The sequence below is a fragment of the Carcharodon carcharias genome, assembly GCF_017639515.1.
Source record: "Carcharodon carcharias isolate sCarCar2 chromosome 27 unlocalized genomic scaffold, sCarCar2.pri SUPER_27_unloc_1, whole genome shotgun sequence".
In the NCBI taxonomy this organism is placed as follows: domain Eukaryota; kingdom Metazoa; phylum Chordata; class Chondrichthyes; order Lamniformes; family Lamnidae; genus Carcharodon; species Carcharodon carcharias.
In genome coordinates, this window is record NW_024470624.1 from 4,316,752 (window position 1) to 4,330,710 (window position 13,959).

At 46.8% G+C, this 13,959-nt stretch overlaps 2 protein-coding genes across 4 annotated transcripts; both read left to right on the forward strand.

Annotated features, from left to right (window-relative positions):
* Positions 1 to 2,041: 2,041 nt before the first annotated feature.
* LOC121273770 (zinc finger protein 229-like) lies at positions 2,042 to 13,579 on the forward strand. Of its 3 annotated transcripts, none has more exons than XM_041180935.1 (2): positions 2,042 to 2,154; positions 10,620 to 12,194. In XM_041180935.1, the coding sequence occupies exon 2, from the start codon at positions 10,972 to 10,974 to the stop codon at positions 12,064 to 12,066; it is 1,095 nt and encodes a 364-aa protein (XP_041036869.1). In that variant the 5' UTR covers positions 2,042 to 2,154; positions 10,620 to 10,971; the 3' UTR covers positions 12,067 to 12,194. The 3 variants fall into 3 exon arrangements, 2 of the variants coding, with proteins under 2 accessions (XP_041036869.1, XP_041036870.1); XR_005942075.1 differs by lacking the exons at positions 2,042 to 2,154; positions 10,620 to 12,194 and adding exons at positions 9,666 to 9,872; positions 12,878 to 13,579; XM_041180936.1 differs by lacking the exon at positions 2,042 to 2,154 and adding an exon at positions 9,666 to 9,872.
* Positions 2,374 to 6,019, forward strand: LOC121273771 (zinc finger protein 229-like). The gene is made up of 2 exons (XM_041180938.1): positions 2,374 to 2,801; positions 2,891 to 6,019. The coding sequence occupies exon 2, from the start codon at positions 3,227 to 3,229 to the stop codon at positions 4,310 to 4,312; it is 1,086 nt and encodes a 361-aa protein (XP_041036872.1). The 5' UTR covers positions 2,374 to 2,801; positions 2,891 to 3,226; the 3' UTR covers positions 4,313 to 6,019.
* Positions 13,580 to 13,959: the final 380 nt, after the last annotated feature.

The following is a 13,959-nucleotide window of genomic DNA, read 5'->3' on the forward strand; positions in this document are numbered from 1 at the left end:
CCTCATTATCCAACAGGATAGAGAGGACCTGGAGAAGGTGCAAGAAAGATTCACAGAGCTGATTCCAGAACTGAGAGTGTTTAAGTTACAGGATTGATTGAACAATCTGGGGCTTTTTTTATCTGGAAAAGGGATGGCTGAGGGCTGATCTGGTAGAGGACTTTAAGATTAAGAAGGGGTGTGAAAGGGTTGATGTAGAGACGTAGAGTATCCACTTGTGGGTGAGACCAGAAATGGGGATATAATTATAAGAAAACCGTTGATAAATTCAATAGGAATTTGGGAGGAAAGTTTCTTTGTTCAGAGGGAGGTGAGAATGTGGACTTCGCTACCACATGAAGCGGTTCAGGTGAGTGACAGGTACATTGGAGGAGAACCTAGATGAACATAAAAGAGAGAAAGGAATAGAAGGTTCTGCTGATGGGGAAGGGTGATGAAGTAGAATTGAAGGAAGCTCAGTGGAGCATATACGCTGCCATAAAGTGACTTAGCAAATGTCAGAATGAACATGGTTCAGTCCTGGCTGTAACTAGCAGCTGCAATAACAGGAGGATCCAACCACTGCTGACCTTGCTGGAGTCTCAGCAGGGTGATGACCAAGCGAATCACTTCCCAAACTTGTTGCAGATGAATGGCCTCTCCCCTGTGTGATTTTTGTGTCAGGAGGTGGGATGACTGAATGAGTCTCTTGTTACACACGGAGCAGGTGAATGTCCGCTCCTCACTGAGACCTCACTGCTGGCTCTGTGGGCTGGCAGAATTTGCCACTTCCCACATAAGGATCAGGTGAAGAGTCTCTTCCCCATGTGGACTCGTGAGTGTAACAGCATGTGAGTGGAAAGGGCAAATTCCTTTACACACATGGAGCAGGTGAATGGCCTCTCACTGGTGTGACTGCATCGATGAATTTCCAGTGCAAATGGGGATCTGAATCCATTCCCACAGTTCCTGCATATCCACATGTGCATGTTCTCTCCCATCTCTAAATGGTGCAATGTTTTTCAGACTGTTAAAGCTTTTTCCACAGCCAGTGCATTGGTATACTCTCAACCCCCTGTCTGTATTTTCTGCTTTTCCATTCACACACACATTTGAAATTTTTCCCACAGATGAAACAGAAAAAAAATTCTACTTTTGATTCGAAGGCTGATGATATTCAAGTCCTGATGAATCGAGTGATTCTGTCTGATGCTGAAACGATGTTTGGTTTGAGCTTACTGTATGTAAATCCCCCTCTGCTAATAGATCTCATGATGCCAAATTGAAGGAGAGCAGGGGAGTTATTCCTGGCATCCTGGCCACATCTGTCCTTCATTCAACATCAGAACAAAATATTGGTGGAATGCAGATGTTCGTTTGTGATGTCAACGCAACTGAAGCAGAAGTACAGAGAGAAATTCTGAAATGACAATTCTGGTTTTCCGAAAGCACACTTCTCCCTCTCAAAACTATAAATCTATGCCCCCAACACACTCCCTCCTCCCTATTGATTGTAACGGTAATTCATCCTACTATCCTCCTCCTGCTTTTTTCCAATTCTCCTCCCCTGAAGGTGTTGACTCGCGGGTTCAGTTTTACACTCACTTATTGCCCTCCCCAATATGTCACCCAGGTGTCTAAATCTTTACACCTGAAGTTAACGAACTGTTTTGCTAAGGGGGCGACACAGTCATATTGAGTAACTTCCCACATGTACTTTGTGTCAGGGTGGGTTCACTGCGCCCCAGACCCCCAATTTCCATCCCAGTCCCAGGAGTTTGGAGACTGGGCTCCAGATGGGTAATGGCGACCTCAGATCCCACAATCCCCCGCGCTGGGGAAAGAGGTCTATCCGCCGCGCGGGCGGGCGCCGCGGGGCTGCGCATGTCGGAGGGAGAGTGGAAGCTGCGCATGCGCGTAGAAATGTGATTTCGATTGGCCAACCGCTTAAATCGTCCCTCGTCATGGAGGTCAAAGGGTCTCCCGGGCTCACGAAAGCTTCCCACTACTCCATTGTCTTCGTTGGGGGGGGGGGGGGGGAATAGTGGAATTGACCAATGGGAAGAATCGGTTGACCGGAAGGACTCTTGTCCTCCAGCCAATCAGAGAGCGGGTTTTGTGTGAATGAAGATTGAGCTTCACCCAGACTAAAACTTCCTCCTGTGTCCAACATCTGTGAGTAAAACACTTTCTTTTCTCCCCCTTTCCATTTCTTTTCTCATTCTGGGGGGAAATTGTTGACTTGCAGGAACTGAAGGGAAAGGAAGTGAATCCAGGGAGGGTGCAGACTCTGGAAAGGTTGGTCCAGGTCTCTCTCTCTCTTAGAGACATTGACATCCTTTGCTCCCTCAACTTGACACATTTATTTGTCTGGCTAAAAGGATGGTCTCTTTTCTCATGTTCACAATTAAAGGGGTGGTTTCCCCAGGAGACGGCTGACATTTAAGGGGACAGTAAATTAATGTAGGACAGAGATAAGTCTACTGTTGTTATATGGTATATATTTTATGTAAATTATTTATGGTTCTGGAACAAAGTTCATTTCTTATTCTTTCTGGTCTTGTAACATAGTATTGTAGCTATGTTATATATTTCCAGTCATAGAGTCGTTACAGCACAGAAGGAGTCCATTCAGCAACTTGAGTCAATGCTGACTCTATTTAGAGCAATCGAGTCTGTCTCATCAGGATATGAACCAGTGACAAAGGACCTGTCGATCAGCATGTAATTGCTCCTTCAGGAGCATTGGAAGGGTGTATATTCAGTACAGCTGAGTGAGAATGGAGAGAGTGTGCCTGGGATTGACTTCTGAAGAGTGAGGGGTAAGGAATGATACATAGAATCTGGATTTGTCTGTTTTGAATTTCTGTGCTGCACTGACAGTGATGCCATTTGTAAACTCCTTTTACAGGGTATTCGAAGGGGATGATTGTCAGACAGAAGTCTCAAACCAAATTTCATGTCAAGATCTGACAGTAGCTTGATTTATCGGGACCTGAATATCATTAGGTTTTCAATGTGGAACGAGAAAGGAATCACTGTTCTGTCTGCTTTAAAAGGTACAGCAGCAAGACACACACACACACCCAAATGAGAGTGTTCCAGTGCACTGACTGTTGTAAGAGCTTTAAACAACCTGAAAAAACATCACCCCATTCACAGTGAGGAAAGACATTATACATGTTCTTTGTGGGGACAAGGCTTCAACTGAAAGTCGTACCTGGAGAGACACAAGGATACACACACCATGGAGAAGCCGTGGAAATGTGAGGTCTGTGGCAAGGGATTCAGGTCCCCATCTCAGCTGGAGATTCATCAACGCAGTCACACTGGGGAGAGGCCGTTCACCTGCTTTGAGTGTGGGAAGGGATTCAGTCATTCATCTGCCCTGCTGAGACACCAGCGAGTTCACACCGGGGAGAGGCCATGCACCTGCTCTGTGTGTGGGAAGGGATTCAGTGATTCATCCACCCTGCGGACACACCAGCGAATTCACACTGGGGAAAGGCCGTTCACTTGCTCTAACTGTGGGAAGGGATTCACTCAAGCAGCCCACCTGATGACACATCAGGGCGTTCACACTGGGGTGGGAACATTCACCTCCTCTGACTGTGTCAGTCAAACATCTGCCCTGCTGACACACGAGCGACTTCACACCGGGGAGAGGCCATTCCCCTGCACCGTGTGTGGGAAGCGATTCACTCAATCGTCCAGCCTGCTCATACACCATGTCACTCACACCATTGAGAGACCCTTTAAATGTTCTGACTGTGGGAGCAGCTTCAAAAGCTCTCGGGAACTTATGCTCCACCAGCGCATTCACACTGAGGAGAGACCATTCAGCTGCTCTCACTGCGCAATGAGCTTTAGTACATCATCCAGTCTGTGGAGACACCAGCGAGTTCACACTGGGGAAAGGCCATTTACCTGCTCTGAATGTGGGAAGGGATTCAGTGATTCATCCAATCTGCTGATACACCAGCGATTTCACACTGGGGAGAGACCGTTCACCTGCACCATGTGTGGGAAGGGATTCACTCAGTTATGTGACCTGCTGACACACCAGCGAATTCACACTGGGGAGAGGCCGTTCACCTGCACCATGTGTGGGAAGGGATTCACTAATCCATCCAATCTGCGGACACACCAGCGGGTTCACACTGGGGAGAGGCCGTTCAACTGCTGTGAGTGTGGGAAGAGATTTATTAATTCATCTAACCTGCTGACACACCAGCGGGTTCACACCGGGGAGAGACCGTTCATATGCCCTGTGTGTGGGAAGGGATTTACTCGGTCATCCCATCTGCTGAGACACCAGCGAGTTCACAAGTGATTACAGGAGTTGGATTCTGCCGTTATTGCTGCTGTTACTCACATCCAGGACTGAACCATGTCCATTCTGACACTTCGTGAAGTGGGAGGGTTGGAGGGTTTCTTTCTGTTGGATTGGCCGATCTCACGACTTTGCTTCCAGTGGGCTGATGTTGTTTGAGCCTGGGAGTACACATTTCCACTGAAATGATCCACAGAAGCTGATGAAGGACATTTATTTTATCGTGGACAGTAAATAGTGTTTTTCCTACCACTACATGTAGATCTAAAATAAATACATTTGTCTCTGTTCCATTGAGTCTACGGCACAGGGCCAGGCCAGGCAGCTCAATTGGTCCATGTCAGTATTTATGCTCCACATAAGCCTCCACCCATCCCTCTTCAATTCCCCCGATCAGCATATCCTTCTATTCCTTTCTCCCTCATGTATGTATCTAGCTTCCCCTTAAATGTATTCATGTTATTCACCTCAACCACTCTCTGTGGTAGTGAGTTCACATTCTCACCACTTGCTGGGTAAAGAGGTTTCTCATGAAATCCCTATTGAATTATTGAATCCCTTCATCATCTTAAAGACTTCCATCAGGTCACTCTTCAGTCTTCTCTTTTCTGGAGAAAAGCAGCCTCAGCCTTTCCTGAGGGTTAAATGCTCTCAGTTCTGGTATTATTCTTGTGAATCTTTGTTGCCCCTTCTCCAGTGCCTCTATTTCCTTTTTCTAAATGGAGATCACAAATGTTGACAGTACTCCCAGTGTAGTCTAACCTTGGTTCGAAACAAGTTGAACGTAACCTCCCTGCTTTTCAATTCTATCCCTCGAGAATGGAACCCTATATCTGGGCCCCACACTTTAGGAAAGATGTGAAGTTCTTAGAGAGGGTGCAGAGGAGATTGACAAGACTGGCACCAGGGGATGTGGTGTGAAGGAATCAAGGTCAAAGAATATGGAATTAACACAGGAAGATTAGCTTAAAAAACACTTTTGGTAAACTCGCAGGGAAACATATTGAACAGGGGTCTAAACTCACTTATTAAAACAGCAAGATTAATTTCCTTCACAACCAATGTGAATTCACTGATAAGAAATCCGCACACCTCAAACATGGAATTCTCTGGGTCTTGCTATGACACTCGCACACAAGCTACAACATTAGCCCTGATAAATAAAGTCACAAAACAGATAAATAAAACTCTGGGCCTCAAGTTTTATTATATTACTGGACACAGCACCTTGACTAAGCAACATTGACTAACATGAGTGTTACATAAAGTCCAGTTTTCAGGAATAAATTCAAAATAACATTTCCTGGAAATTGTAATAGGTGGTCCTTTTACCAACTATAGGATACTAATTAGGGGCGGTCTCTGATTGATCAAATGAATATCTCCCACGTAACCATTAATTATAAAACCCCAAAATTCATGATAAATATCTCAACCCAATCTTGAATCTTCAGCTTCGTTAGATTCTCGTCGATTGACTTCAGACTTGTTCTGAACCGAACAAATCTCACGCATTGGGGGATTAAGGTAATATCACTTTAATATTTGATGGATATTCTTACTTTCTCTGAGAACTCTTATATCTATTACAAGTAAAGTTTGAATTTTGGACTCTCCTGTAGAAATATGAATGAGTTCTCTTTTATTTTCTGGATTTATTTAGCTCTGAAAATTATACTCTTTGTAGAATGACCAAATCACATGCTTTCTTAGTGTAATAAATTTGTGTGTAACTTTAAAACTGAAATCGTCTCACACCATCTTCTGTATCAAACTCTCAGTGAACCCAACTCCTATTTCCTTATTGGTTGGGGAATATTTGCTGAGGATTCTACCCAGACCCTGATAATATCCGGGACAATTCTAATCTAGTTGAAATATAATTGAAATGTAGACTATGGGGAAGAGGGTCAAATTCTTGACTGATTTCCTTCCTTTGGCTGGGGAGGTCCAGTTGGACTCAGTGACCCAATTATGTGTCCTTGAGTCTAACTCCCTCTGCCTGAAGTTGAGGGAAATGAATCGAGGGCTACATCTGATCTCGTTAGCTCCAAACACAGAGTTTGGATTGTAAAACATTACAACCTATCGCCCCTGTGCTCGCTGACCTACACTGGCTCCTGGTTGAACAATGCCCCCATTTTAAAATTCTCCTCTCTGTTTTCAGATCCCTCCACGGCCTTGCCCCTTCCTATCTCCATAACCTCCACCACCTCCACAGCCCTCCTCTGTGCTCCTCAAATTCTTGACTTTTGGTCATCACCGATTTTAACCGCTCCGCCATTGGCGGCCGTGTCTTCAGCTGCCTGGGCACTGAGCTCGGGAATTCCCTCCCTAAACCTCTCTGCCTCTCTACCTCCCTTTCCTCCTTTAAGCCTCTCCTTAAAGCCTTCCCCTGTGACCAAGCTTTTGGGCATCTGACCTACTGTCTCCTTCTGTGGCTCGGTGTCAAACTTTGTTTTCCAATGCTCCTGTGAAGCACCTTGGGAAGTTTGAAGACACTAGAGCCCATTTCTAAATACAAATCACTGTTATGGACAGAAGAACTTTGAATCACTGTAACTGATTCCTCCAAACATATGGGGGCAGCCACAATCTCCAAACTCATTTCAGCCACGCTTCTACAATTCAGATTATTACCTCATTCTGCAGGGTTTGTTAAAACAAAATTACAAACTGAATGCTCCATGTCTCCTGTCGACACAATTGTTGCTGCTAATTTTCAATGATGCAGTTGTGTTCAACTTTCCTTGCTGGTCAATAAAGTGAAGCAGCTTTTGAGAATACAGAGGTTCGGGCACATGATCGGGCCAACGACCCAGTGCTTTATAACCGAGAAAACGAGTTTGGAACACAAAAGTTCAGCAAAACTGTCCCCCACCCCTAAACTCACACATACTGGTCTAAGAGAGAGAGAGACCTTTGGGCCAAGGGTGCCAAACAGTCCGAAAGGGAGATCTCGCCAGTCTTTGCCCACAGCGAGTCCGGGGTTATTGGGGGAGAGAGAGGGAGAAAAAGCAGATTGTCCAGGACAGGCCTGAGCTGGAAGTTGACAGTGGATAATGTTCCAGACCGGGAACTCTGCTCACTCGAGCTCGGAGACGCTGAACCCCTGCTGGCATCTTAGAGTTGAGTTGAGTCCACAGGGTGGAGCTGGGAGTCTTTTGATTTGCAGAATTGGCTCAGAGAAATGCTGGACCATTGAGGTTTTTATTGGAGCATCGCTCTAAGATTTTTGAATGAACTTGTTAATCCGAACTGAAATCCGCAGGCTCTGGAAGAGGATGAGTCTTCCAAATAACATTTTATTGAGGACAGTCGAAGGGGCAGAACAAACAGTTTTATGGATAAGTTATGGTGCGTCAATGTTAAATATGTTGTTAAAAATATTTGAATGTATCGGTGATCTTAAAGCAGGTGCCACAGGCAGGGGGAAAGGGGAGATCAAAACTGCACAGTTGGCCCTCTGCGCGGTGCTTGCAAACTGTGCTCTCTGGAAGTCGGCTGCCAGCCGCCTGATTTCCTCCCAGTCTGCAGGGATGTCCCACCCGCCCGGCCGCCTCGCCTTCCCGGCCACATGCGATCTCAGAACTGTCCCCCGCGCTTTGTGGCCTTCACACGTTACATTCAATCCTGCCCTCATCACCTGGCAGCTCGCGATCCAGCACCGCACCCGAAACACAGTCAATACATTGCACAGTTTGAAAAGAACACGTTTAAAGTGTCATATGTTTCAAATCGACCTCTGAGGAGGCGGAGGTTAAAAAACACACAAAAAGGGCGGAATTCCATGATCCTAAGATTGCAATCCTGCCAAATGGCAGAAATTTCTCTTTTTCTAAATTCTTTCATGAGGGCATCACTAGCTGGGCCAGCATTTATTGCCCATCTCTAGCTGGCCTTGAAAAGGTGGTGATAAGCTGCCTCCTTGAACTGCTGCAGTCCATGTGGTGTAGACACACCCACAGTGCTGTTAGGAAGAGAGTTCCAGGGTTTTAACACAGCGACACTGAAGGAAGGGTGATTTATTCACAGAGTGAAATATTACAAGTATATGCCTCCTGACTCAACTCCACACTACCTCAGTAAATGTCTCTTTATATGTGCTCAAGTAACCATCCAATCAATGCACTCCACCTGTATATACTTAACTTCAATTGTTACAGTTAACACCCACAGTCAGAGCATCTAAAAGATCACTAATCGGTGTGACTGCCATGGTGTCTCAGCAGGTTTGATGACTCAGTGAATGCCTTTCCACACTCAGAGCAGATGAAAGGCCTCTCCCTGGTGTGTATTCGCTGGTGTCTCCTCAGGTTCGATGAAAGAGTGAATCCCTTTCCACACTCAGAGCAAGTGAAGGACCTCTCTTGAGTGTGAACTCGTTGGTGTCTCGCAAGGCTGGAGAAATCCCCAAATCCATTGCCACACTGAGAGCAGGTGAATGGCTTCTCTCCAGTGTGAACTCGCTGGTGTGTCAGCAGATGGGTTGACCGGGTAAATCCCTTCCCACACACAGAGCAGGGGAATGGCCTCTCTCCGGTGTGAACTAACTGATGTCGCAGCATAGTTGATAACTGAGTGAATCCTTTCCCACACACGGAGCAGGCGAACGGTCTCTCCCCGGTGTGAACTTGCTGGTGTCTCAACAGCTCTGATGACCGAGTGAATCCCTTCCCACACACAGAGCAGATGAACGGCCTCTCCCCAGTGTGACTGCGTCGATGAGTTTCCAGCTCAGACGGGGCTTTGAATCCCTTCCCACAGTCCCCACATTTCCACGGTTTCTCCATGGTGTAGGTGTCCTTTTGTCTCTCCAGGTTCCACAATTAGATGAAGCCTCGTCGTCACACAGAACAAGTGTACAGTCTCTCCCTGCTATAAATGACAGTGTGTTTTCAGTCTGGTTAAAGCTGATTCCACAGTCAGTGCACTGGAAACACTCACTCGGTGTCACAATTCTTTTCAGAGAGAGGCCTGAGCCAACCTTTCCAGAATCTGCACCCTCCCTGGATTCACTTCCTTTCCGCTCAGTTCCTGCATGTCAACAGTTTCCCCCCAGAATGAGAAAAGAAATCGAAAGGGGGAAACATTGATTTCCTTACAGATGTTGCCCAGAGGAGGAAGTTTTAGTCTGAAGCTCATAGTCCAACTTCCGCATTGTGACGTCCACAATGGAACCCTGTCTGAATCAGCCAATAGGAATCACTCTGCTCTGCGGTGACGTTATCGGGTACGAGTCCGCAGGCCAGGCGCGCGGACACAGGAGCCCCGCCCCCACCCATTGTTCCCCCTCCCCCTCCCCCTCCTCGAGCCAAGTTTCCAGGCAATCGGCTGACGGCTCCGGCCCGAGCGAGAAGCCGCTCGGAGAACACGGGAGAGGGGAAGCTGCGCATGTGCGGGAGAGAGCCGCCCCTTCCCGTAATGCTGAGGGATTGACCAATAGGAAGAGTGGGAGGACCGGAAGGCCTCTGGTCCTCCAGCCAATTAGAGCGTGGGCTTTGTGTGAATGAAGATTGAGCTTCACACAGACTAAAACTTCCTCCTGTGTCCAACATCTGTGAGTAAAACACTTTCTTTTCTCCCCCTTTCCATTTCTTTTCTCATTCTGGGGCAAATTGTTGACTTGCACGAACTGACGGGAAAGGAAGTGAATCCAGGGAGGTTGCAGACTCTGGAAAGGTTGGCCCAGGTCTCTCTCTCTCTTAAAGACATTGACATCCTTTGCTCCTTCAGCTTGACACATTTATTCATAAAAACAAAAAACTGCGGATGCTGGAAATTCAAAACAAAAACAGAATTACCTGGAAAAACTCAGTAGGTCTGGCAGCATCAGCGGAGAAGAAAAGAGTTGACGTTTCGAGTCCTCATGACCCTTCAACACATTTATTTGTCTGGCTAAAGGGATGGTCTCTTTCCTAATGTTCACAATTAAAAGGATGGTTTCCATAGGAGATAGTTGACATTTAATTAATATAGGCCAGAGATATGCCTAGTGTTGTTATATGGTACATATTACATATATTGTTTATGGTTCTGTAATAAAACACATTTATTATTATTTCTAGTTTTGTAATATAGTACTATAGCTACATTAGTTATTTCCGGTCACGGAATCATTACGACAGAGGGAGCCCATTCAGCAACCTGCGTCTATGCCGACTCTCTACAGAGCAATCTAGACGTATTTTCATTCAGTGGGCAGCTCAAAGAAGAGAGGAAAGAATGTTCCATCGAAACTAGAATTGTCTGTTTTGTATTTCTATCCTGTACTGACAGTGTTGACTTTTGTAAACTCCTTTTACAGGGGGGAGGATTTACAAGCAGAAATCTGAAATCAAACATCACATCAAGACCTGGCAGAGTCACTCAATTCATGGGAACTGAATATGATCAATCTTTGAATCTAGACTGAGAGATCTTTGTCTGTTCTGTGTGCTTCAGAGGATTTTAAACGTCAGTGCAACTGGAAAAAGCACCGAGACACGCTCACTTGAGTGAAAGTGTTTCCAGTGCACTAACTGTGGAAAGAGCTTTAACCAATTACACAGCCTGAAAAACATCAGACCATTCACAGCAGAGAGAAACTGTTCAAGTGTTCTGTGTGGACACGCTACAGCTGATTATCAAACCTGAAGAGTCACGAGGACATCCACACCATGGATAAACCATGGAAATGTGAGGACTGTGGGAAGGGATTTCAGTTTCCATCTGAGCTGGAAACTCATCGACGCAGTCACACTGGGGAGAGGCCATTCACCTGCTCAGAATGCGGGAAGGGATTCAGTGGTTCTTCTCACCTGCAGAGGCACCAGCGAGTTCACACCAGGGAGACACCATTCACCTGCTCGGAGTGTGGGAAGGCATTCAGTGATTCATCCCACCTGCAAACACACCAGCGAGCTCACACGAGGGAGAGGCCGTTCACCTGTCCTGATTGCGGGAAGGGATTCATTCATTTATTCCACATGCGGAGGCATCAGCAAGTTCACACCAGGGAGAAGCTGTTCACCTGCTCTGAGTGTGGGAAGGGATTCAGTGATTCATCCGCACTGCGGGGGCACCAGCGAGTTCACTTTGGGGAGAGACCCTACATCTGCTCAGAGTGTGGGAAGGGATTCACTCGGTTATCTAGCCTGCAGATCCACCAGCGAGTTCACACTGGGGAGAGGCCGTTCACCTGCACGGAGTGTGGGATGGGGTTCACTCAGTTATCCAGCCTGCTGAGACACCATGTCACGCACACAAATGAGAGAGCTTTTAAATGCTCCGACTGTGGGAGTGGCTTCAAAAGCTCTCAGGTGCTGATGGCCCACCAGCGCATTCACACTGAGGAGAGACCTTTCTGCTGCTCTCACTGCGCAAAGAGGTTTAGAACGTCATCCGACTTGCTGAGACACCAGCGAGTTCACACCGGGGAGAGGCCGTTCACCTGCTCTGTGTGTGGGAAGAGATTCAGTCATTCTTCCAACCTGCTGGCACACCAGCGGGTTCACACCGGAAAGTGGCCATTCATGTGCTCCATGTGTGGGAAGGGATTCAGTCATTCATCCACCCTGTTGACACACCAGCGCGTTCACACTGGGGAGAGGCCGTTCACCTGCTCCGAGTGTGGGAAGGGATTCACTCAGTCATCCCACCTGCAGACACACAAGCGGGTTCACACTGGAGAGAGGCCATTCGCCTGCTCCGTGTGTGGGAAGGAATTCACTCATTTATCCTGCCTGCGGAGACACCAGCGAGTTCACAAGTGATTCCAGGTGTTGGATTTTGCTGTCATTGCTGCTGTTAATCACATCCAGGACTGAACCATGTTCATTCTGACACTGGGTGAAGTGGGAGGGTCGGAGGGTTTCTTTCTGCTGGACTGGCCGGTCTCACGACTTTGCTTCCAGTGGCTGATGCTCTTTGAGCCTGGGAGTGCACATTTCCACTGAAATAATCCACAAAAGCTGATGAAGTACATTTATTTTATCCTGGATAGTAAATAGTGTTTTTCCTACCACTACAGGTAGATCTAAAATAAATACATTTGTCTCTGTTCCATTGAGTCCACAGCAGAAGGCCAGGCCAGTCAGCTCAATTGGTCTCTGTCAGTATTTATGCTCCACATGAGCCTCCACCCACCCCTCATCTCTCCCCATCAGCATATCCTTCTATTCCTTTCTCCCTCATGTATGTATCTAGCTTCCCCTTAAATGTATTCATGTTATTCACCTCAACCACTCGCTGTGGTAGTGAGTTCCACATTCTCACACTCTCTGGGTAAAGAGGTTTCTCATGAAGTCCCTATTGGATTATTGAACCCCTTCATCATCTTAAAGACTTCCATCAGGTCACCCTTCAGTCTTCTCTTTTCTAGAGAAAAGCAGCCCCAGCCTTTCCTGAGGGTTAAATACACTCAGTTCTGGTATTATTCTTGTGAATCTTTGTTGCCCCTTCTCCAGTGCCTCTATTTCCTTTTATTAAAAGATCACAAATGTTGACAGTACTCCCAGCGTAGTCTAACCATGGTTCGAAACAAGTTGAACATAACCTCCCTGCTTTTCAATTCTATCCCTCTAGAATGGAACCCTATATCTGGGCCCTACACTTTTGGAAAGATGTGAAGTTCTTAGAGAGGATGCAGAGGAGATTTACGAGAATGGCACCAGGGATGAGGCGACTTCAGTCAGTTGGAGAGACTGGAGCAGCTGAACATGTTTTTTTTCGATCACAGAGTCACCAAGGCAGAGGATGACAATGTTCGAAATGCAGGCCCCTTTAAGAGTAAACAGGACAAGCTTCAGGGTGAGTTGAGAGCAGGTGATGCTCAGTGAAGCCTGTACTTAAGAGCTGGGGGATGGTGGGGTGTGCTGCTTCTGCAGGAGAGGATCGAGAAGGGAAGAGTGGAAATTGGTATTTGTCCTGAACTATAGTTTAACAATAAAACAGTTGTGAATCGCAGAATGTCTTCTGCTGCCTGATTCAGTCAATGGATGTCCACCTGTAGAACAGAGGAGGCCATTCAGCCCATCGAGTCCATGCTAGTTCTCTGTAGAGCAAACCAGTCAGACCTATTGCCCCGTTCTCTCCCCATGGCCCTGCAAATTTATTTCCCCCAACTGCCCGTCCAATTCCATTTTGAAACCGTTCACCGTCTCTGCTGCCACCCCCTCATAGACAGCGAGTTCCAGGTCATTACCGCTCACTGTGTAAAGACGTTCCTCCTCACATCCCCCCGCATCTTTTTATTTGAATTCATTCATGGGAGGTGGGTGTCGTTGGCTGGGCCAGCATTTATTGCCCATCCCTAATTGCCCCTTGAGAGGGTGGTGTTGAGCTGCCTTCTTAAACCGCTGCAGTCCATGTGGTGTAGGTACACCCACAGTGCTGTTGGGGAGGAATTCCAGGATTTGACCCAGTGACAGTGAAGGAACGGTGATGTAGATATATCTCCCGTACAAAACCTTAAATCTGTGTCCCCCATCGTCCTTGTACCATCAGCGAATGGGAACAGCTTTTCTTTGTCCACCTTATCTAAACCTGCCATAATCTTGTACACCTCTATCAAATCTCCCCTCAACCTCCTTTGCTCCAATGAGAACAACACCAGCTTCTCCAACCTAACCTTGTGGTTAAAATCCATCATCCTTGGAACCATTCTG

Bases quoted from the DNA above. Each gene is read 5' to 3' on its own strand.
- LOC121273771 (XM_041180938.1), top strand. From the start codon at position 3,227: ATGGAGAAGCCGTGGAAATGTGAGGTCTGTGGCAAGGGATTCAGGTCC.
- LOC121273770 (XM_041180935.1), top strand. From the start codon at position 10,972: ATGGATAAACCATGGAAATGTGAGGACTGTGGGAAGGGATTTCAGTTT.